At 41.7% G+C, this 24,478-nt stretch overlaps 1 protein-coding gene across 1 annotated transcript in view; it reads right to left on the bottom strand.

Annotated features, from left to right (window-relative positions):
* The window catches only part of zgc:172076, a 52,542-nt gene that overhangs the window by 16,414 nt on the left and 11,650 nt on the right, over nucleotides 1-24,478 (bottom strand). Inside the window, exons 4-5 of the mRNA XM_039738518.1 lie at nucleotides 10,240-10,394; nucleotides 2,142-2,274 (exon numbers count right to left, since the gene is read on the bottom strand). Of these exons, the coding sequence (XP_039594452.1) occupies nucleotides 2,142-2,274; nucleotides 10,240-10,394 (288 nt within the window). The remainder of the gene's footprint in view (nucleotides 1-2,141; nucleotides 2,275-10,239; nucleotides 10,395-24,478) is intronic.

Genomic DNA, 24,478 nt, shown 5'->3' on the forward strand with positions numbered 1-24,478 from the left:
ATATATATATATATATATATATATATATATATATATATATATATATATGCCAGCAACACTCATAACAGTGACAAAACAATTACATTCACAATCATGTTACGCTATTATTAAAATGTTTCCTTTTCTTTTTCATTACTTCTTTAACACACTACTTCTCCACTGTGAGGCGCGGGTATTTTGCTAGTATAGTATATATACTGTATATAAGGTTTCTAAACTCTTTTGGAACTCCTCCCAACGGGTCGACACGCCGAAGAGCGTCCTGAAACGTGGTCGCCGCGTCTGTGGAACACAGCCTTTCGGTTTCCAGAGTAACCACAGGCTCCCAGCAAAAGCAAATCCAAGCCAATCGCATCTGTGCTATAAGTGCCTGTCTGATGCAAGGAACATTTTAAATGCAGGGAAAGGATTACTTGGCCAATAACCTGGCCACGACCCTGCCTGACTGCTGTGTCTGTGTATTGGAGAGTGGCAGATCACGCTACAATAAATAACCGTACTGTTCCAGTTTCAAGATGAATAAAACTTGTTTTGCTAAAGTACTGAGCCTCAGCCTTGTGGTTTGGAGTGCAAGACAGGGACTCACACGTCACTATATATATTGTCGCACACATGCGCATGGGAGGCAGCTAAAGGGTTTGGGTAAGGGCAATTCTGAACCAGACCAGTATGTGGCAGAGTGCACTGACTCTTTTTCTCCCTTTTCTGCAGACCATTCATGGAAGATCTCACCTGGCACTCATAGATAGATAGATTGAAGGTGCTATATGACACATAGATAGATAGATAGATAGATAGATAGATAGATAGATAGATAGATAGATAGATAGATAGATAGATAGATAGATAGATAGATAGATAGATAGATAGATAGATAGATAGATAGATAGATAGATAGATAGATAGATGCTATATGACACAGATAGATAGATAGATAGATAGATAGATAGATAGATAGATAGATAGATAGATAGATAGATAGAAGGTGCTATATGACACATAGATAGATAGATAGATAGATAGATAGAAGGTGCTATATGACACATAGATAGATAGATAGATAGATAGATAGATAGATAGATAGATAGATAGATAGATAGATAGATAGAAGGTGATATTTCCTTCAGGGCGTCTCGGCCGGGTCTTCATCCCTGACAATATATATATATATATATATATATATATACATGGTGAGTCAAAATTATCTTATCACTAAAGGTACTGCTATGTATATGCTTGTATCCAATTTTTGTGGACAGTTTATGTGCATGATGGCGAACAGGTTGAGACATTCCTGTAAATTATCTTGCACATATGAAGTATGTTTTGTGAATAAATTGTTTCCTCCATTCAAATGTTATAGGAGTTACAAGCGAAGATTTACACAATTGAGCCGCAGCACATCAGGATTCAATTACATTACTGGGCGCACCATTAATCCGCACTGCAGATACCTGCCAGACATATTAAGCTGTAGAAGGAGGACTGCCAGTTGTCAACAGTGACGCATTCAGGTGTCTTCCAGCGGGGGGCAATAATTAGTTTGGCTGCCAGGGGTACCCAGACAGAATAACTTACATTCAGAGAGTTTGAGCGAAAGCCTAGAATGGTTTAAAAGAAGAAAGATTTGAGGGATACTGCAGGAAAGAAAGGAAGACAGTAGGTGACATATGTTTGTCCAAAAAGAAAAGACAGAGCGACAGTGCTAGAACAAGAGGAGAAAAGTGCCAGGTAAACCAAGGGAACATAAATGACAGAGAGCATCAGCAGTGAGGCCCATCAGAAACCGCTTACGGAAAGCAGTTGAAGTCTGTGTAGAATTTTGAACTTGATGTGCTGGGTTTCATAACCCTTGCTAATTTGTTATATTTTTTAACAAGCATGTTTTTTACAGTCGGTTTCACTTTAGCCCAATCACAATAGCCCAAATTAAGAGTGAGATAATAGAGACATCGCCTTCACTCAGTTTTCAATAAAATCAACCAGCTGTGCCTTCAAGGCATGTCAAGGTACACTATGACATTAATGCTCATGATGGTGACATTTTGTTTTTATTTACAGTAGATACAACAGACCTCAACTAACACAGGGAGGGACCGAGAGTGGACATCCTAATGCAGAATGGACTGGAAATGACAAACCTTGCTTAGCCAAACTCTGCAGTTGCCGGCGTTCTCCTCTGCTGCAGTGTGTTGGGAACGAGAAGCCTTCAACATTCCGGCAAATTTGCATCTCACAGCTCAATACATAATCACCGTCAAGGGTCTCAGCTCCCTGCATGCGAAAATCGAGAAGGTCAGAGCCACAACCTGAGCCAGAATGAAATAAAGATTAGACAAGGACAGAGAAAATAGTTTTACAAAAAGTCTGAATTGGCGTAAGCACCCTTAAATCATAAGAAATGTAATGATTTGAATTGAAGTCGATAACAAACAACAATAGCTGTGTCAAAAATTTAAACATTTATACTCAAGCACTTATTTTAATATATATATTGTGACAGATAGAGGGCGCTATCGTCCTCTTGAACCCTCGGACAATACGTCAGACACTAGATAAAAGTCCAATAGTTGACTTTATTAATTAAGAACAGTGCACAAAGCACCCTCCTCCTCTCCACAATACTCATTAATAAACCCAATACAATAACAATAATCAATCCTCCACTCTCCCAGACGCGTTGCCACACTTCCACCCAGCTCAGCTCGTCGTCTGAGGATTTCCCATAATCCTTTATAGTCCTTGACCCGGAAGTGTTTCGCTCCCTCTGTCCACGTGACTAGGAACACTTCCGGGTCACATAAAAAGTCCTTCTTCTTCAACCTGGAAGCACGTCATTCCTCTTGTCCATGTGACTTGGACATACTTCCGGGGTGCAAGGAAAATTCTCGTTCTTCCCTGCAACATCCTCTAGTGGCCCCTATGGTATCCAGCAGGGCTGTGAATAAACACTCCAATGTCCATGATGCCCTGCTGGCATTCAGGGCACCTCCATGCTGCAGGGAGGGCTCCACCTGGTGGTGTGGGGGTATTGGCCGGGATGAACGGCCAGCCATATATCACTATATATATATATATATATATATATATATATATATATATATATATATATATATATATATATATATATATATTGTAAAAGGCTATATAGCACCCGACCCAGCACAGACTACGCAGAGGCACGTGTACAAAACACACAGGCTTTTATTTTTTCTTCACCCGTGGGCACACGCCTTACCCGTGATCCACAGGCAATACACAGTCCCAAAGCACTATAAATCCCACACAAAAACTCTTTCGGGCACCACCACTCCTCTCAGGCAACCTCATTCTCTTCCTCCCGATTCTGGCCAAGAATGAAGGGAGGTTGGCCTGTTTATAGCCCACCCGAAGTGCTCCAGGTGCCTGACCAGCTGGTCTTAATTGCACCTCCGGGTGGGGCTGGTAAGTAGTCCAATGTGGCGGCTGGCTCTCCGCAGCACCCCTAGCGCCACCCCATCTCCCAACCGGGCTGTGGTGGACTCCATGTCCCATGGAGCCATGAGGGAGACTGAGGAAGGACCCACGGCCAGGGAGGCTGCCCCCAGGCGCCCCGGGGAAGGTATTGCACTGTCCATGGTGGGACGTATGCAGCAGATGCGTCCCGGCCGGGCATGGGACCCGGCTGTCCGTCACAATATATATATATATATATATATATATATATATATATATATATATATATATATATATATATATAAATATATATATATATATATAATAAAAGTTTGAAAATTCGATTGTAATAGAAATTTGTCATTTTCACCTTCTGATGGGGGTCCATAGATGGCTAGATCCCAAGTAAAGAATCACAAATCAAAAAATAATTTCGTATTTGTAGTCACGGACATTGAAATAGTCTAAGACAAGATATCTTGTGTTTAATATACCACGACTGATCAGAAACAAATAATGGCAGAGGCTGCAACTTGCAGTGCCTGTTAACCATTTGTGCAGCACTGGCTCCGTCAGACAGCACACTATTGGTTGTCACAGACTGTACTGGAAATTCTGCACTCAGTCAGATTGATGGCCAGTGATTTTCAGTTGTATTAAACTGACATGGTCCAGCAACAAGTTCAGCAACTGGTCAGCAAGTCTAACATACCCCAAGACTAAAAGTCGCGTAATGTGAAGTGACCTGTAGGGGGCGTCACTGAGCCCCCAATCCCCAAACACACCGACACAAGTCCCGGGTTCAAGTAAAGATTTTATTATGCACAAATACCTCTCACAGGCTTCTTCTGAAGGTTGAACAAGCACAAATACAAATAATATTATTTTTCCTTCTCTGTCTTTCCTCTCCTTCCACTGCTCCAGGTGAGTTTTGTCCTCTACCTCCCGATTCTGACTCCCTGAAAAGAAGTGAGGTGACTCCTTTTATACAAGACCTGGGAGTACTTCCGATGTCAGGGCATAGCCTGTGGGAAGCACTTCCGGGTAAGGCAGAAATAGGGGGAGCTTCTTTGCGCAGAATCCTCTGAAGGCACCCAGGGACCTCCAAAATGGTTGCTTTTCGAGACTACAGGTCCCAAGAAACCCTGTGTGTGTCCAAACTGAGAGATGACCAGAGAAGCACTGTTATGGAATTAATTGTCTCATTCCATTCACTAAATCCCAACTGCCTTGACTGGGACAGGAATTATTGGACATCTATTGTGGCCTCCTGCCTGGGTAAGGCAGCACTCTCCAACCAAGTCGGGAATGTGGGTCCTTCCATGTTCCATTTAGAGACACATCATCCACAGTTTGGGGGATGCAAGACACAAAGAAACATTTTACCCAGGCTGAAAGACCATTGATAGAAAACTGATTCGTAGAAGGTTTGAGAACACAGGTTGTGCCTAGCCAGGATTGATGGAGAGGCATGAGGCACACACACGCAAGGGGATTTGGCCCCTGAACCTAAACCATGATGCCACATTGGTCCATGGGGTAAGGTAAAGAAGCACAAGGTCAACATAAACATAAAGCAAGCTAGCAGCTGGTTGTCTCTTTTGCTCTTCTTTCATCAATCTCCATCAAGATATCACCTCGGATCGAAGACCAATCAGCTCAGAAGCGCGACTCAAGATTGAAAAAGCCACATGATATCAGGTGTCACGTGTGTGCACATAAGGGACAGATTACGGGCTCAAATAATTGTAATCTTCCTCCAGAAAGCCAGAGGGTGCTGTTGAACCAATGCTTTTTTCTCTTAATCTCTCTGCAGACTGGAAGATTGACACCTCTGACATCACTTCCGGTTTCTGCCAGCCTGGACCCTCCTCTCCCTGCAAGTAACACCATCTTAGTCCAATTTGCTAGCGTTTTGTGTCGTCACAACATTTCTTTCTTCTTTTTCAACGTGCTGTACCTCGTGTTTTATTTGAATATATGGGGTTAGCCTTTGTGATGCCCCAAATATTTATTATCTCCTCTTGCCTCTTTGTTACACTGGGTACAATGGGTGCCTAGACTTCTAGCAAAGAGAGCCGATACCCATCCAGGCTGTACAGTTATGAACTGTGTGACAGATAGGGGGCGCTATTGTCCCCTTGTGCCCTCAGACCATATGTCAGACACCAGATAAAAGTCCCAATAATACATTTATTAATACAATAAAGTGCACACAGCACCTCCACAATACTTCCAATAATAATCAATACAATTCTCAATCCTCCACTCCCAGACGCTTCGTCACCCTTCCTCCCAACTCAGCCCGTCTGCTGGGATCTTCCACAGTCCTTTTATAGTTCCTGACCCGGAAGTGCTTCTATCCCTCAGTCCATGATTTCCCAGCACTTCCGGGTCAGATGAAAATTCCTTCTTTTCTTCAGCCCAGAAGTACGTCATTCCTTCCGTCCCCGTGACTGGGAAGTACTTCCGGGCTATATGGAAAATACAAGTCCTTAAGCCTCCCTGCAGCGTCCCCTGGTGGTCCCCACGATATCCAGCAGGGCTGTGAATTAAAACTCCAAAGTCCATGATGCCCTGCTGGGATTCGGGGCACCTCCATGTTGCAGGGAGGGCTCCATCTGGCGGCTTGGGAGTATTGGCCAGGATGAACTGCCGGCCATATACCACAACTGTCACATTCATTTGCTTTGCTTCTGCTTTAGGCACATTAAGATTCTTAGTTTATAAAACGTTATTCTACATCGACTGAATAAAAATTTGAAGTATGAACCCGATTATCTGCTTGCTTTGAACGCTTTCTAACAAACCTGCATTAGTCTAGAAAAGGGTGAAGTATTTTAACCACAGACACAGTCAACCTTAGTTCATTGTAATGGAGATCACAGACATCTCTGCGACAGGCTGGTAAGTGTTTAGTAGCACCACGTGAGAACTACATTTCCCAGCATCCCGACTGTCTCGGCCTGCTGTTGGGATGAAGCCTGGTGGCTCAAGTTTCAGAAAGAATGGCAATTTGGTCAGAAGTCTTTTTTATTGTTTGTCAATCGTTTTTCACAGCTGCAGTGATTTATTTTCCCTTCACCTTTCCTGGATTATAACCTCATCATTACCCACAATGTTTAGAGGTCTTTCCTGGATTTTTATGTTCTTCGTTGACCATCTGTTTGTTTGTGGGGATTCGTTTGTTAGGAGTCTGCATGCCTTCCATTACAGAGTTGCATTTGCATTCATCTGTACGGTAGGACAAAATGATCATTTTTACTGGGGGTTGCTCATTCTGCATTTTTTGTGTATCAACAGCCATTTTATCCAAGGTTTGTGTGCATTATGAGTTTGTGCGCGTTCAACTGTTTATTGTCACCATCATTGGAAGTCATCAGAAGGGATTTTGTAAATAGTTTCATATATGTCTGGGGTCTGAAAATCGTTTTCTTGTGAACGTACATTTTGAATTACTTTCCTTGGTGTGTGGTGTTTCTTTTTGGGAGAAGTGCGGGTTGGTTCACTTCCCCATTTAGAATAAATAAAATGCTGATTTTAATAATGTGAACTGGAGTTCCTCAGGGCCGTTACAAGTGTGATTTAATCGAGTGTTACAAGTGTGATTTAATCGAGTAAGAGTCAAACCGAAAGTCCAAAGGTGAGGAAATGGTCATCATTGAGCCCTTCCAAGACAAAACATTCATATGCACTTGCTGCATCTGTGCCACATCAGTTGGAATAAAACGGGTTAAAAAAATGTGTTAAAATTCTGAAAAAATGATCTGCTCTACCAGTTCAGATTGTTAGGGGGCATCATGGCAGTGCCAGTAAAGGCTCTACAGTTGAAAGACCCTCTTTGTTAAACATCCCAGTGCTGTTAAAAACAAAAGCCAAGGGCAGGTGGCCGAATGAAACTGAACTAGTATAAACCAGAGGTGGCCAACTCCACTCCACCCAGTTGCTTATTTAGAAGCCAATCCTCACCAATAACTGATCTTATTGAATTTCATGGCTTTTTAGTGTTTTAACTCTACCATAAAAGTTCATTCTTAAATCATAGATTTTTCTTTTTTCCTTTTCTAATGATACATGATCATCCAAGTGATTTGAAGCCTAAAGCAGACGAGTAATTTTCAGTTCTTCACTTTCTCTTCAGTTTCCTTCTGAGTATTTAATTAAACCAAATAGTGAATGATGAATACACGCGGGTGGAAATGGAGACAAGCTAGGTGGAGAACTGCTGGTTCCTTTGTCATTTGCATCTTATTGCTAGTAAGGTGCAGTTAAAACAATGGATTCAGCTGTTTAAGACTAAAATAAGCAATTAAGTGTTCAAAATCTTAACACGCGAGACCACTAAAATGAAGCAGAAAATAAAAATAAGTGCTTCATCAGCAATGAATGATTTCTCAAAAAGCAATTGGGTTGGAACAAAACCCTGAAGCCACTGTGGCCCTCCAGGACCAAACACGTGGCTCAGCCCTGATTTAAAGGGTCTGAGTCTTAAATGACAAATAAATTAAATGAAGTTAATTAGCAGCAAAAATGAGTCACTCATTACGAATACAGTTAGAGCCACTGTGGCACATGGGGTGTATTGTATTCAAATGTTTATTATGGGACCTACGTGCTTTTACGTGAGTTTCATAGACTTTTCTAGTACCACTGTGAGTGTGGGACGTGACTGACAGGTGTGTTAATAAATGACAAGATGAAGGGGGAGCACGGTTCAACAAATAACAGTCTCAACTAACAAGATGTGGGGCAGAACACTGATGAAGCTGCTTGGACGAGCAGTGAAACGTATCTACCTAACAAGAAAGAAGTCCAGTTGCCATGACTCAACTACCAGATGATTTCACCTGGATGACTGAGAATCTTCACAGACAATGCAGATAGTTTGATGCAGATGTGTAGGTGCGGGGTGATAGGGGAAAGGATTCAGAGGTTTTATATGATTTATGATTTTAAATTGTTTTGACCTGGATCCCTGTTTAGAGAGGCTTTAGATAGTGAAGGGGACCCATGGTGCCAAATGCTGAAACTATTTAGTTCTTTGTGTTATCAACAAGAAAAATATGTGGGAAAAAACTGCCGTGCCATTACTTGTACATGAGATCTACTGTACTGAAAACAGACATTTGGTAGTATTACTGTAAGCACTTGTTTGGTTTTTTCTTCTAATTTAGCAGCAGTTACTAAGTAAAGGAATGTTTAAATTTGACTGCCACAAATTCTGTAACCTTTGAGAAGTTATCTGTCAGGTGTTAGTGACAAATTGACTGTTCTGCCTTTATAGCAGAAAGGAATGAAGGTCAGTAGGAACACCAAGACAGAATACATGTGTGTGTATGAGAGGGAGGGCAGAGGAATGGTGAGGGTGCAGGGAGTAGAGTTGGTGAAGGTGGAGGAGTTTAAATACTTGGGATCAACAGTACAGTGTAATGGGGATTGTGGAAGAGAGGTGGAAAAGAGAGTGCAGGCAGGGTGGAGTGGGTGGAGAAGAGTGTCAGGAGTGTCGGTACTCAAATGTGGCACTTGGTGCCACGGCCCACCTGCCAAGTTGTTGTGCCAGCCTATGGTAAAGTCTTTCCCTGATGGAGGATCACTGGAATCATGGGAAAGAGAGGTACTTTCCTCGGATTGGCTGGCCCAGCACTGTTTTAGCTATGGAATGGCCAAATGGGGGAGGCAGCTTGATGGATGAGGTCTCCAGGACTCTAAACAAATCCAAATAATATTATGTGATGTCATCCACTGTTAAAATTCTGCTACATACTTCTAAAATTTTTATTTTGATACTGTATTGAGGATTTGTTCTGTTCTGTGTATTGTATTGACCCCCTTCTTTTGACACCCACTGCACGCCCAACCTACCTGAAAAGGGGTCTCTCTTTGAACTGCCTTTCCCGAGGTTTCTTTCATTTTCCCTACAAGGTTTTTTTTAGGAGTTGTTCCTTGTCTTCTTAGAGAGTCAAGGCTGGGGGGCTGTCAAGAGGCAGGGCCTGTTAAAGCCTATTGCGGCACTTCTTGTGTGATTTTGGGCTATACAAAAATAAATTGTATTGTATTGTAATTTGTGACAGACGAGTATCAGCAAGAGTGAAAGGGAAGGTCTACAGTACGGTAGTGAGACCAGCTATGTTATATGGGTTGGAGACGGTGGCACAGGAGACAGAGCTGGAGGTGGCAGAGTTAAAGATGCTAAGATTTGCATTGGGCGTGACGAGGATGAACAAGATTAGAAATGAGTACATTAGAGGGTCAGCTCAAGTTGGACGATTGGGAGACAAAATCAGAGAGGCGAGATTGCATTGGTTTGGACATGTCCAGAGGAGAGATGCTGGGTATATTGGGAGAAGGATGCTAAGGATAGAGCTGCCAGGGAAGAGGAAAAGAGGAAGGTCTAAGAGAAGGTTTATGGATGTGGTGAGAGAGGACATGCAGGTGATTGGTGTGACAGAGCAAGATGAAGAGGACAGAAAGATATGGAAGAAGATGATCCGCTGTGGCAACCCATTACGGGAGCAGCCAAAAGGGGTACCCCCCCTCAGGTGGACATTGCTAAAAAAATGCCTTTTGAAGAACACTAAGCTAAACAAAAGTAGTTCAAATAGGAAAAAAATCTCGATGTAGGTTTAACTTTTAAGAAAATAAAGCATAGACGCTGAACAAACCAGAAGCCCATTCATATCTTGTGAATACCACGACGTCACATGCCATGTTGCCCCCCGAGACTGAAACTGAGCCTGCTGTTAACAACAGGCCCTCTTCACATTTAGTAGCCTTGTCAGCAAGTTCAAGTAACGTCACATTTACCTTTAAGTTGTGCAGGTTGAAGTTGCTCTTTTGGCTCTGTGTCATTTGGAAGCCATGGTGGCAAAGTTTGATGATGCAGTCAAAAAATTCACAAAAAAGATTGTAGGATTCAGCATCTCCAGCCACACAGCCAACAGTCACTCTGGCAGGGTCACCTGAAGAAGGGTAAAAACAAAGGAAAAAGCCAGTTATGCTAAACCCTGGTCTAAAGGGCAACATGGCAAAATTGAATTAGGCCAGGGATATACTTCACGCAATGTGACACATGAGCTTGAGGACACTACAGCTATGCAAGCAGTCTACTGTCTATACTCGCGCGCTGTCACACACGGGGACGGTTTACAGGCTCAAAAAGTGTTATTCGTCAGCCAGACCTGGTGTTGGCGCTCTCACCTGATCCTCTCTCCTCTTGCTCCTCTACAGTTCAGCCGAAGACCCTTCCTCTCAATGACATCACCACCTGTCCACCAACTGTTGACGTTACTTCCGGCAACTCTTGATGACGTAATTTCCAGTACCCAGAATCCATCTAGCTGCCCTGACATCCACCTCTTCCTCTTATCCACAATATTTATAATCCAGTCAGTTCAGTTGTGAACTCCGCGTTTGTAAAGACACGTTGGTTTTTTTTTTATTTTGCTGACTTTTCAGTATACGGGGTGGCCATCCCCAAACCTTTTCTGTCTGCTGCCAAATTTTTTTACCATTGTGTGTACTTTAATTAAATGTGGAGGATTCCACCAGCTATCCAAGCGATAAATCATCACAGGGAGAAAACAATGTCCAGTTTCGCTGTGTTCTTTGGATTCTGATGCTGTTGTGAAGGGGAAAAATGTATAAGAAATAGATGAAGAAAAGCACTATGAAGAAATTTGCATACCAGCATTTAAGTTTGATGATTTGCTTCACCGCATCAAATCATTCACTAAACATCAAAGCACACAGATTGATCCTGTTGGAGCTGCAAGCCTGCCATCACATTTTGATACTAAACAATGATGCCGATGTCTCATAGCAAAACTTGCTGACAAACACCAACCACATTTTTGCTGGTACTGCAACTCGTGTATGCGTCTCATTAATTTTTGATGATGTGCTCAGAGGACTCGTCAAAAGAACGCTAGCAACACGTGGCAGTCATGATTTACGTGCGTACACATTCTGAGTATGAAGTATAAACTGGCCCCACCGTGAAGGACCCTAAACATTACAACTGAGTGCCTTCTGCGTAGTGATGAGCAAACCCCACTGAATTCAATTCATCTTGAGTTCAGCAAAAATGCGGAAATGTTCAGGAACTTTGGTGAACTCAGCAAAATGCATTGAAATCAATAGGAAAGGAGAAACTAAGGAGGATCACGTGACACAAGGTGGTGTATGGCGACGTTCCAGGAGTGCTCAGTGACCCAATCCTACAATTACTCTGTTTTCACAACTTTAACATACCTTTCTTGCTTGTTGATGTCATATATGGATCATTCAGGTTGAAAGAATCACCCAGGTTCTTCACATTTAAGCCCAGAGGACTTCGACAGAAGCTGGCATGGTGGCAGATAACTCTGGAGCAGTTTCAATTGACGATCCATTGAAGGCCTTTTCATCTGAGCAAAATGACGTTCTAAGTGCGACCTTGTTTTCTGACCTTCATAGTGATATTGACAAAAATCAGAAACGAACAACAGAAACTCTCCGCAGTTTGTATGCAAGTTCGTACAGAAGTGGAGTAGTATGACGCTGAGATACGTTCTGTTTGTGCTGAGGCCCAAACTCCCTGTGAGAAACTTTATGACCAAGAAGATAGAGAAAGAAAAAACAGCATTAAAATTACTGAAGTTCAGATTAATGCTGAAAGTGGGAATACATTTGGAGAAACAATGACCCGTTTGGTTTCTGTCCATCAGTAATTTCAGGCCTAAAATAATGGGGGCACATAGAATATATACACGGGACAGTGACAGTACACATCAAGCTGCTTCAGTATTCTGACCAAGTTACTATTTTTAAAGAAGCAAGCAAAAATCAAAGGTCGGAAGAGATATATATATATATATATATATATATACTGTGATGGACAGCCGGCAGCTCAACCCGGCGGCTACTTTGGGACATTGCCTCCCCCAGGACGCTAGATGGCAGCTTCCCTGGACTGTAGCAATACCCCGGTTTCCCGCAGTGCACCATTGGACATGGAGTTCATTTATACAGCACTGCTGGGTACCGTGAGTGCCATCAGGGAAGGCTGTGAGATAAGGATGTGAGGCAAAATGCTCGCCTAGCCTGGAAGTACTAGAAGGTCATGGGAACGGTGCTTCCGGGCTGATTAAAGAACTTGAATTCTCTGTCTGACCCAGAAGTACTGGCAGGTCACATGGATGGAAGAGCATAAGCACTTCTGGGTCAAGAACTATATAAAGGACTGAGGAACACCCAGCAGGCGAGCCAGAGTCAGGTGGAGGTGGACAAAGTTGGCTGGGAGGTATAGAGGAGAAAGAGAAAGAGTACTGTATTGTATTTGTGCTTGATTTATTGTTAATTACCTGCTTATAGTGGCTGTGGTGCTTGGAGGGCACTGTATTAAGAAGAAAAGTTAAATATCTTCATAGTGCTTTTACGTAGTGACCTGCATGTCTGTCTGTTGGGTTAAAGGGGTAACAGTGACCCCTAGCGTCCACTCTCTCTCTCTCTATTATATATATATATATATATATATTGTGAGAGGTCACCTGAATACCATTAAACAAACACCAGCACTTTATAAAACACACGTTTAATGAAGTCAAAAAGTCCCACACAGCACACAGTGCTCCCGCACCAAACACCCCTACACACGGCCTTCTTCAATGTCCGGGGGCCGGCTCTCTTCCTCCTATTGCTGGAGCTTCGTCCACCTCCAGCTCCCGACTCTAGCTCCTCAACCGTAGGAAGGTGGCCCCTTTTATATTCACCCGGATGTGCTCCAGGTGCTTGTTGATGACCTTCCGGCAGGACTTCCTGGTGTGGCAGAAGTGCCACACTAGCACCTGGAAGCACTTCGGGCATCCCTGGAAGGTCCTTCCTCCACCTGCCCAGATGCCATGGGCCCCACTGGGTTTGAGCCTCCTTGCTCCGTCCTGGTGGTCCCCTCCTTATCCTGGAAGGTTACCTCGCGGCCCGGGACATACAAACTGTCACTGTCACTACACATATATATAGGTAGACAGATACACACACACAGTCTATGTCAGCGTATATTTTCATTGGTTTTATTGAGGATTTTGAATTCATCTGTCATGGACCAAGAGTTGTGGCGAGTTGGGAGGGATCAGCACGCAAGCCTTACATAGTCCGGTGACAGTGTGCCATCTCCTTGTGGTTTCTCTCACCCCCTAGTTGTTTAATATCTGCTTGCATGTCATTTTTGTCTTCAGATGTATTTTTTCGAATTTTCGCTACATTGACCTTTGTGATGTGGATGATGGGGATAAGGTGGGATTGTTTGCCGAGCTCTCTCTCTCTGTGTGTCCACTTGTGGGCATAACATGTTGGTTTCTTTGTCGTTTTCTGTTTAATTGACCTTGGTTTGGCTTTTTGCGTATTTTCTGTTAGGTTTATAACAGGGGGCTTGTGGGTGGGATTCTGGAGCTTCTATAGTATATGCAGTTGCTGGCAGGGTCATGGGGTAAACATGTAACAATCACCTTATTTATCACCACCCATAAGAGAAATGGACGATGTTCAAAAGATATACCAGTATTAAAAATATTCGGTGCTCGACCCCTCTCCCCCCAAACTCTGCTCCCGCTAATACTCAAATGAAACCCTGAGGAGAAGCAAAACTGATTAAATATGAAAGTGTATTGCAATCAAGAAAGCAGGGTTTACATAAAAAGGTGACTGGGTGCTCATTTTGTGATGCCATTTCCCACGGATGCCCTCCCCCCGACTAAACACGTAATCCCCACTCTGATATACACACGCAAAAAATAGAACAAAAAAAAGAGACAGAATATAAGAAAGAGAATGATTAAGTCACACAGTCAAACAACAATGAATCCTGTCTTAAGGTTCTCACTGAATGATGTGAAAAAAATGGACAGCAGGTGGGTATGGCTGCTTTCTTACTATCCTGAGGAATTAAGAGGGAGTCTGACTCATCAACGGGAGCACTTGGAGAAATATCGGGCTATATAGCGAAACCCACACATCTTCTCAGGCATTCGCCTCGCTGTTTCTTTTCTTCTGGGAGGCCACCCCACAAATAGCAGATGTCTTCCTAGGCTTAGACAGCCGAGCCCTTTGCTTTGCTGCTTCCTTTCTCTCTACTTTTCCTTCTTGGTTAGTTGTCCTCCTTTAAAAAAGTTTCCCGCTAAAATGTCCCATTTCCTGTCCTGGTAGTCATAGGAACAGGACACCTGCCCTACTCAGCTGGAATTCCTACAAGCACAGTCCTCTCAAAGTTAACTGTCGACTACAATGCCAGAATGGACACTCCTTCATTGTTATTAAGTCCCTGTAATATAGTGACGGCAATCATAAAAGCAAACCTGATTTTAATTCTACAGTATTTAGTCTTGCTGCAAACACACTCGTCACTCTTTAATGTGTTTCTCTTACAGTTCCTTTTTGCTTTCCCTTTTCCTCTACTATGGCTAATCCTAATGTCTTTTCCTGGAATGTAAAGTCGCTTTCTTCTGCTTGTTAGCGCTTGAGTGTTGCCGATTTATTATCTCGCACTAAGGCACACATACTGTAGGCCCAGGGCTAATCAATTGCAATTTCAGTTGAGCCAGTTTTTCAAACCAAGAAATTTAGCTGGGCCAGACGTTTTCAGAGGCCGTTAAGCACCAGGTAATAACAAATTTTAAATCAACAAAAATTAATGTATTGAGAAACCAGTAAATGTTTAGTCGTTGTTTCCCTTTTACATTTGGTCACATCCGACACAAACGCATCAAAAACTGTATAAATAAAACAACGAAAAAGCTATAACTGAACAGAATCTGAGGTGGCAGCAATACTTTTTTTCCCCATTTCTGAAAAAAAAAAAATTGGTTACATCTGACCCATACAGATGTGAATTAGGGCCACAGAGAAGAAAAAAATACAGACACAGTGAAGAAAAAGCAGTCTATGTCAAGAATAAAGTCAACATGCTGACTTTATTCTTGACATTTCCAATCTAGTCTCAACGCTTATGTTGAGATTAAAGTCGACATGTTGACTTTATTCTTGTAGTTTGTTTGGTCATTAAAGTAGAACGTCGTAAACTTCATCTTACGATCAATGTTTAATTTACTAGATTTTCTCAAACCCCGTCATAACTAATGTAGCACATTAAATGCTTTGTGTTAAGTGTTCACGACCCATTTTAATCGTTATGTGCTTCTTAAACTGATTTCCTCTTACACTGAAAGGAGGCACAGGCAGCGATCACCACACAGAATACATTCACTTCATGATATTCCTGCTTTCTGAGCATTTAGAATGCTAAGATCCATCCATGCATCCATTATCCAACCCGCAATATCCCAACTACAGGGTCACGGGGGTCTGCTGAAGCCAATCCCAGCCAACACAGGGCGCAAGGCAGGAAACAAACCCTGGGCAGGGCGCCAGCCCAATGCAGGGCACACACTAGGGACAATTTAGATCAATACTTGATATTAACATTATCTCACACATATGAATCCTTATTGGGCTATAAAATTAATTGCAGCAGATCTGCACTGCTCCCTATAAACCAGGCTTATCAACCAGTCTCTGTATGTAAATACAATTTATCTGTTCCAGACCATACGAACTGTATGTAAATATATTTTCTTTAAAGATTTTTAAGCATAAAAATAGTTAATTAGACCATACAATGCACAGTGTAATAGTAAACTAAATGTAAAAACATTGAATAACACGGAGACAAACACCCAGGCTCTCTGCACAGGCTGGTCTTGTGTATCGTGCAGCCTGACCGCTGTAGGCAGACAGAATCTCTACAGAAGTGATTCTCAAACTGTGCACAGGGGCACCATAAGAAAGAGTGGTTAAACAATTTATCACTAGCAGTGCCACAGCCGACGCTGATTGGTGTTGCGTTTCTTAAATCTTGAATTATTCATCAGTGTGTATGTCACACTCCTATCCTTCTTTAACTTTTTCTAAAGTGTTGCACTTCAAATGACCACGTTGTCGCCAACTCTTAAAATTTATTCAGAAAAACTTGATTGATAGTGTTTTTCTTTTCTTTTAAGTGAAAGATCTCCTATTTCCACCACAGACAATGACACTGAACGAAGGTACCGAGGTGCGATTCGCTGTCTCCTTCCTCCGGCACAAACTTGACTACATTTGTATATGCTTTGTACCTCAGCAAATCCTCTCCTGTGTCTGTTGTTGACACTCCTGTACATTGTTTTCCCAGATGTGAATTGATGTCTCTCTTCAGCAGACAACTATAAAATCTCTCTATTATAAAAAAAAAAATCCTGGAATACAAAAAGCAAGGCGACGATACGTGATTTTCTCGGAAGTTCTCGAAAGACATTTAAAAGACCCACGAGACAAAAGAGACTTGCCACGGAGTGACTCGCGGGGACCGTAAACATGAGACTTGGTGCCAAGAGACTGTGCCAGGGTCGTCTCGCGGGGACGTGGAACATGAGATTCTTGCAAGACACGCCCTACTCACAAATGATATCATACATGAGCACATGCATCAAAAAACAGTCAGTTGTGTAAAAGCACGTAGTTCATACAGATCATGTGCTCTCAACACATATAAAGCGTATAAGGACAATACGGAGAATAGACACCCAAAGGCGTTGGAGAGAAAAAAAGGCAGAAAAGAGATTATGAAAACAGTAAAACTCGAAAGTATTGTAGCGTCCCAGCCAGGTTGCGGCCTTTTTGGTTTTAAGTGACTGTTCAGTCCGATTGAGGGAAGGCGGAGTACAGCACGGAAGACTGATAGCGGGGTATTGATTGATGCGGTAAGGGGGGATGAGGGGTTGGAGAAGGTGCTAAAAAGTTGTGTTTGGGGTTATGAAGTCAGCGATTGTTCAAGTAAAACTTTTGTGACACTTTATCATGTCAGCTGCTGCAGTATCAAAGAAAAGATAGAAAAGATTGCATTACCACAAAACAAAAGGTGATTAATCATCAGAACCAGGTGTAATTGAAGAAAGAGTAGGACAAATCGAGGTCAGAAATAAAAGGCAAAGAGTAGAGTCTTTTCACATTCTCATAATTCTTATGCACAAAACGTGGATTTACACAATAATAGACCATACGCTATGAGAATCTGTGGTCCCGAACAGTTAAAGCAACGACAAGCTGAATTTCAAAGAATACACAATTCGGTCAGGTGTATATTTATGATCACAGAGAAGCGATGCAAATTTTAACTGGCAAAAAGAAAGGTAATGTATATATTCCGCGAATAACATTGCATACCAAAGGAGATCGAGATATGCCATTCGAATTAAAATGTTAACAGTTTACTGTGAGAATAGCTTTTGCTATGACAATCAATACATCACAGGGACAAACTGAGCCAGTTTTTCAAACCAAGAAATTTAGCTGGGCCAGACGTTTTCAGAAGCCGTTAAGCACCAGGTAATAACAAATTTTAAATCAACAAAAATTAATGTATTGAGAAACCAGTAAATGTTTAGTTGTTGTTTCCCTTTTACATTTGGTCACATCTGACACAAACGCATCAAAAACTGTATAAATAAAACAACGAAAAAGCTATAACTGAACAGAATCTGAGGTGGCAGCAATACTTTTTTTCCCCATTTCTGAAAAAAAAAAAATTGGTTACATCTGACCCATACAGATGTGAATTAGGGCCACAGAGAAGAAAAAAATACAGACACAGTGAAGAAAAAGCAGTCTATGTCGAGAATAAAGTCAACATGCTGACTTTATTCTTGACATTTCCAATCTAGTCTCAACGCTTATGTTGAGATTAAAGTCGACATGTTGACTTTATTCTTGTAGTTTGTTTGGTCATTAAAGTAGAACGTCGAAAACTTCATCTTACGATCAATGTTTAATTTACTAGATTTTCTCAAACCCCGTCATAACTAATATAGCACATTAAATGCTTTGTGTTAAGTGTTCACGACCCATTTTAATCGTTATGTGCTTCTTAAACTGATTTCCTCTTACACTGAAAGGAGGCATAGGCAGCGATCACCACACAGAATACATTCACTTCATGATATTCCTGCTTTCTGAGCATTTAGAATGCTAAGATCCATCCATGCATCCATTATCCAACCCGCAATATCCCAACTACAGGGTCACGGGGGTCTGCTGGAGCCAATCCCAGACAACACAGGGCGCAAGGCAGGAAACAAACCCTGGGCAGGGCGCCAGCCCAATGCAGGGCACACACTAGGGACAATTTAGATCAATACTTGATATTAACATTATCTCACACATATGAATCCTTATTGGGCTATAAAATTAATTGCAGCAGATCTGCACTGCTCCCTATAAACCAGGCTTATCAACCAGTCTCTTTTTACTTTCTCATATACGAAGTAAAGTTGAACCTTGGGTCACGACCGTAATTCGTTCCAAAACTCTGGTCGTAACCCGATTTAGTCATGACCTGAAGTAATTGCCCCCATTGGATGGTATGTAAATACAATTTATCTGTTCCAGACCATACGAACTGTATGTAAATATATTTTCTTTAAAGATTTTTAAGCATAAAAATAGTTAATTAGACCATACAATGCACAGTGTAATAGTAAACTAAATGGAAAAACATTGAATAACACTGAGACAAACACCCAGGCTCCCTGCACACGAGCCTGCGCTCGCTCTCTCTCTCTCTCTCACACCGACTTTCTCCTCCTGCTTCCTGCCTTCTCTTGCAACCTCCCATTCTTTCTTGTTCTCTTTTTTTTCCCTTTAGCCGACTTGCATTTCTATTTATGAAGAGGACGTGGTAGTCATGGCAATTACAGATGCGGACCACTTCTCACCCGTGCACTTAGGTGAGAAACGCCCACATCACAAACTCCTCAGGAACCGCTTCGGCCACACACCACCATGCCCCATCACTAAGCCGCGAGTGCGGTGATTATTTATTAAAACTGGCCTTTTTGACGGGAGCTGTGGACCCGTTATACCACAGGAGGAAGCTGGGTTGAGAGGAGGTTACGGTTTTGAGGGAGAGTCCCTCTGCGCGATGCACCGAGAACAATGTACAGTACAGGGGGAGACTAAACACGTGCAGAAATCATTGGCGTGTATGAACTGGAAGGGAAACTGGCTTGTTCGTAACCCGAGTGTGTGGTCATGAACAGATGCAAAAGTTTGGCGAACTTTTTGGTCGTAACCTGATTTGTACGTGTTCAGAGACATTCGTGAACCGAGCTTCCACTGTATAGGGAAAGTATTGTAATCGTCCAAAGATTCGATGTTGAGATTTTGATGAATCTCAACGTTTTAGACCTCCCTGACTTTCTTGTATACAAACTATAGGGAAAGTATTGAATTCCTCCAAAAATTAAATTTCGAGATTTTGATGAATCTCGATGTTTTAGATCTCCCCTAGTCCGACAATACCATTTTTGGAATTATGTCTGTGTGTGTGTAAACACGATAACTTGAGTACATTTTCACTTAGGTCAACCAAATTTTGCATACAAAGTATTGGGTACAAAACGTAGATTTCTATGATGTTTTGGGATTTTCCTGTTAACCAGCCAGAAGTGATACTTTACCTTTTACCATTAGACCCTCCATTACTGATATTGTGTTGTCCAAATTTCTATGCCCTGTTTAATGAGGTAAAACAGTCCCACCCCCTCTCCCCTTTCAATTCCGTTTGGCAATCATTTAAATGAATATTGTTCATCTTCTAGGTTTTGTTAATTCAATGCCACCTCTTCCCCACACCTTCCTCCTTTTGGTACCAGGTCAGATCAGCCATTAGCTTTTTTATGGAGTGGTAAAAGGCCTGTTATCAAACACTCCATGTTGATTCAAGCCAGGATGAGTGGAAGTATCTCCCTCTCCAGATTTTGAACTGTACCATCGGGCACATGTCCTATGTCTGATCTCCCTGTGGTTAAACCCTCCACTTTCCCCTCAGTCCTGGCTACTTATAGAAACAATCCTTGTCTTCCTTCACTCTCTGCAGCAGTTACCATTTATCAGGTTTAAGCCAAAACACGGTATAGATGAATATAATCCTCATATAAATTATGCTTGTCTCCATTCCACGCTGGCACTCCCTTACGCCACTGATTCACAATAACTCTCTAAGTATTGCTAACCCACTTGGGCTTCCTGAGGTATCAGCACACTCAGTGGTTTGTTTGATGGAATCGGGCTTGCCTCTTTCCACTTTCTGAAAGACAAATATGCAATACCTTCCCTCTCTTTCTTTTTCTATTTACAGGTTAATTCCGTTCTTAGGACATGTGGAATATTTTTCTACCCCGTACCCCCATTTGTTATTTGACCATTTTTTCTGGTCTTCATTTTCCGATAAACGCATTTCCTTTTTGTGTGCCCATCTTCATGATTCCATAATTACACTATCCCAGTCACTCAGAAATGGATCACTGATCTATACCTGTCAACACCATTGTGTTAGAACACAATTTTTAAAAACATAAAAAATTCCTCTAAAAATTCTAATCATCATCACATCCAGTGTAAAATTGTCCATAGAAAGGGGTTCATGATGGGTTGAGCTCCTGATCAACTCTGCTCCCCGCAGTGGGCCCTTAATTTACAGAGCACTTTACTCCACACGTTCTTGGAATGTCCCACTGTTGCTGTTCTGTGGGCCTCACTTGCTTTTGTGCTCTCCTCCATTTTATCCGTCTCTATTCCTTACTCTTCTCTAACTCCTGTTAGATTTCTCTACTCTGGCTCTCTCTGATCGTCACCAGCGCATTATTTCAATAGCTACAATCACAGCAGCCATATGTGCTTATAATTTCCCAATGGAAGAGCTCTGAACTTGCTGCTCTCTCTCTGTCTGCAGGTCCTCTTTTCACATCCTTGTTCTGTTAGAAGTGTCAGGCGCACATATCAATGGGGTCTCATAGTATCAGTAAATGGAAAGACACCATTTCCATGATCAAGTCATGGATGAAAGAGAATACCCATAATTCAATTTGATATAAATGTACCAGTTTGCTTTTGCTCAGTCAAACCTGCGGGCCTCTGGGACTTCAGAGACCTGCGTCACTTTCTCTTTTATAAAGCTCTGGAGTATGTTGGACGCCAGTTTGGAGTTCAAATTTCTATATAGAAATGTCTTTCCCTGTTATCCTCTCATTTTTTGAAATTTAGTTTTGAGTGGATTCTAATGGTGCAATAGCCTTTGAGGTGTCCCTTAGGGTTAGGGAAGTGTCTGCCAACTCTGCTGGACTGATTATTGTGACTAAAAATGTCACCTGTGCTGTGAAGCAGCAGTGCTAACCACTGCACCACTGTGGCTATTGGAGATACAGTACATGTCACATATCGGGCTGCCTCAGTTACAAAGAAAACACATCTTGACACAGACAGAAGTTACAGAAATGCTGGATCAGCTGTGGTCACACCCATGTCTCATATCTCACGGTAATAAAAACCTTTAGAAGCGATTGATTGTGTGATACACTGAGCTATAGCTGTCTGAGAGGCTGGTCTTGTGTATCGTGCAGCCTGACCCCCTGTAGGCAGACAGAATCTCTACAGAAGTGATTCTCAAACAGTGCACAGGGGCACCATAAGAAGGAGAGGTTAAACAATTTATCACTAGCAGTGCCACAGCCGACGCTGATTGGTGTTGCGTTTCTTAAATCTTGAATTATTCATCAGTGAGTATGTCACACTCCTATCCTTCTTTAACTTTTTCTAAAGTGTTGCACTTCAAATGACCACGTTGTCGCCAACTCTTAAAATTTATTCAGAAAAACTTGATTGATAGTGTTTTTCTTTTCTTTTAAGTGAAAGATCTCCTATTTCCACCACAGACAATGACACTGAACGAAGGTACCGAGGTGCGATTCGCTGTCTCCTTCCTCCGGCACAAACTTGACTACATTTGTATATGCTTTGTACCTCAGCAAATCCTCTCCTGTGTCTGTTGTTGACACTCCTGTACATTGTTTTCCCAGATGTGAATTGATGTCTCTCTTCAGCAGACAACTATAAAATCTCTCCATTATAAAAAAAAAATCCTGGAATACAAAAGCAAGGCGACGATACGTGATTTTCTCGGAAGTTCTCGAAAGACATTTAAAAGACCCACGAGACAAAAGAGACTTGCCACGGAGTGACTCGCGGGGACCGTAAACATGAGACTTGGTGCCAAGAGACTGTGCCAGGGTCGTCTCGCGGGGACGTGGAACATGAGATTCTTGCAAGACCTGCCCTACTCACAAATGATATCATACAAGAGCACATGCATCAAAAAACAAACAGTCAGTTGTGTAAAAGCACGTAGTTCATACAGATCATGTGCTCTCAACACATATAAAGCGTATAAGGACAATACGGAGAATAGACACCCAAAGGCGCTGGAGAGAAAAAACGGCAGAAAAGAGATTATGAAAACAGTAAAATTCGAAAGTATTGTAGCGTCCCAGCCAGGTTGCGGCCTTTTTGGTTTTAAGTGACTGTTCAGTCCGATTGAGGGAAGGCAGAGTAGAGCACGGAAGACTGATAGCGGGGTATTGATTGATGCGGTAAGGGGGATGAGGGGTTGGAGAAGGTGCTAAAAAGTTGTGTTTGGGGTTATGAAGTCAGCGATTGTTCAAGTAAAACTTTTGTGACACTTTATCATGTCAGCTGCTGCAGTATCAAAGAAAAGATAGAAAAGATTGCATTACCACAAAACAAAAGGTGATTAATCATTAGAACCAGGTGTAATTGAAGAAAGAGTAGGACAAATCGAGGTCAGAAATAAAAGGCAAAGAGTAGAGTCTTTTCACATTCGCATAATTCTTATGCACAAAACGTGGATTTACACAATAATAGACCATACGCTATGAGAATCTGTGGTCCCGCAACAGTTAAAGCAACGACAAGCTGAATTTCAAAGAATACACAATTCGGTCAGGTGTATATTTATGATCACAGAGAAGCGATGCAAATTTTAACAGGCAAAAAGAAAGGTAATGTATATATTCCGCGAATAACATTGCATACCAAAGGAGATCGAGATATGCCATTCGAATTAAAATGTTAACAGTTTACTGTGAGAATAGCTTTTGCTATGACAATCAATACATCACAGGGACAAACATTTGAAAAAGTCGGATTATTTATTAGAGAAACAGAAACAATATTCACTCACGGGCAGTTATACGTTGCATTGTCACAATGTGTCTCCAAAAAATATTGTTTTTAACAAAGCTTTAAAGTAAAAGTGCAAATAATGAAATTGAAACAATTCCAAAGAAAAAAACAAATTAAAATTGTATATCCGATTAACCAAACATAGGGGCTGGCGAGCAAAGCGAGCAGGGAAACCCCCTAGTAATCAAGGAAAAAATGTCACAATCACGTTGTTTCAGTACGTGGGATGAAGAGAATAAATAAATCTGAGAACTGCCAGTGCTCCAGTTATTCCAATCAGGTAAGAAAAATGACTATAAACTCACCTGAAATGGCATAACAATGTTTTCACAGACATTGCAGATGTGAAAATGAATGCAAATTCCAGAATAAATGGTGGGCTTTCTTTGTGAAAATAGAAGGACTTCAGGATGTATGTTGAGTACATTTTTCTGTCCCCATTCCCAACCACCCATTATTTGAGTACTTTTTCTCAACCTTGTTTTCTACTAAACATATTCCCTTTTTGTATGCCCACCTTTATGATTTCATAACTACACCTATCCCCATCACTCAAACATGGATCAATGATCTTTCCCGTTTAACACCATTGTTTTGGAGCACAATTTTTAAAAACATTACAAATTCCTCTAGGAACTCTAATCACCAACACATCCAATATTAAATTGTCTGTTTTGCCTTGGTACAGTTCTATATTACTCTACTTTCTCCTTTTGTATTATTAATTGGTGGCCTTTGTAACATACAAGAAGGAGTTAAGTTACACTGTAAATAATGTATTATTGATAATATGCATAAATAATAACAATAAGCAAAGTACATTTAAACATTGGCAACCATACAACCTAATAAATGCTGATGTGTAGTTTCAGGCGGCACACAGACTTGTTAGTTAATAAAAAATGTCTCTTTTTGGTCAACTTTCTTCAGAACAAGCCGCATG

Source organism: Polypterus senegalus, chromosome 16, assembly GCF_016835505.1.
Source record: "Polypterus senegalus isolate Bchr_013 chromosome 16, ASM1683550v1, whole genome shotgun sequence".
NCBI lineage: Eukaryota > Metazoa > Chordata > Cladistia > Polypteriformes > Polypteridae > Polypterus > Polypterus senegalus.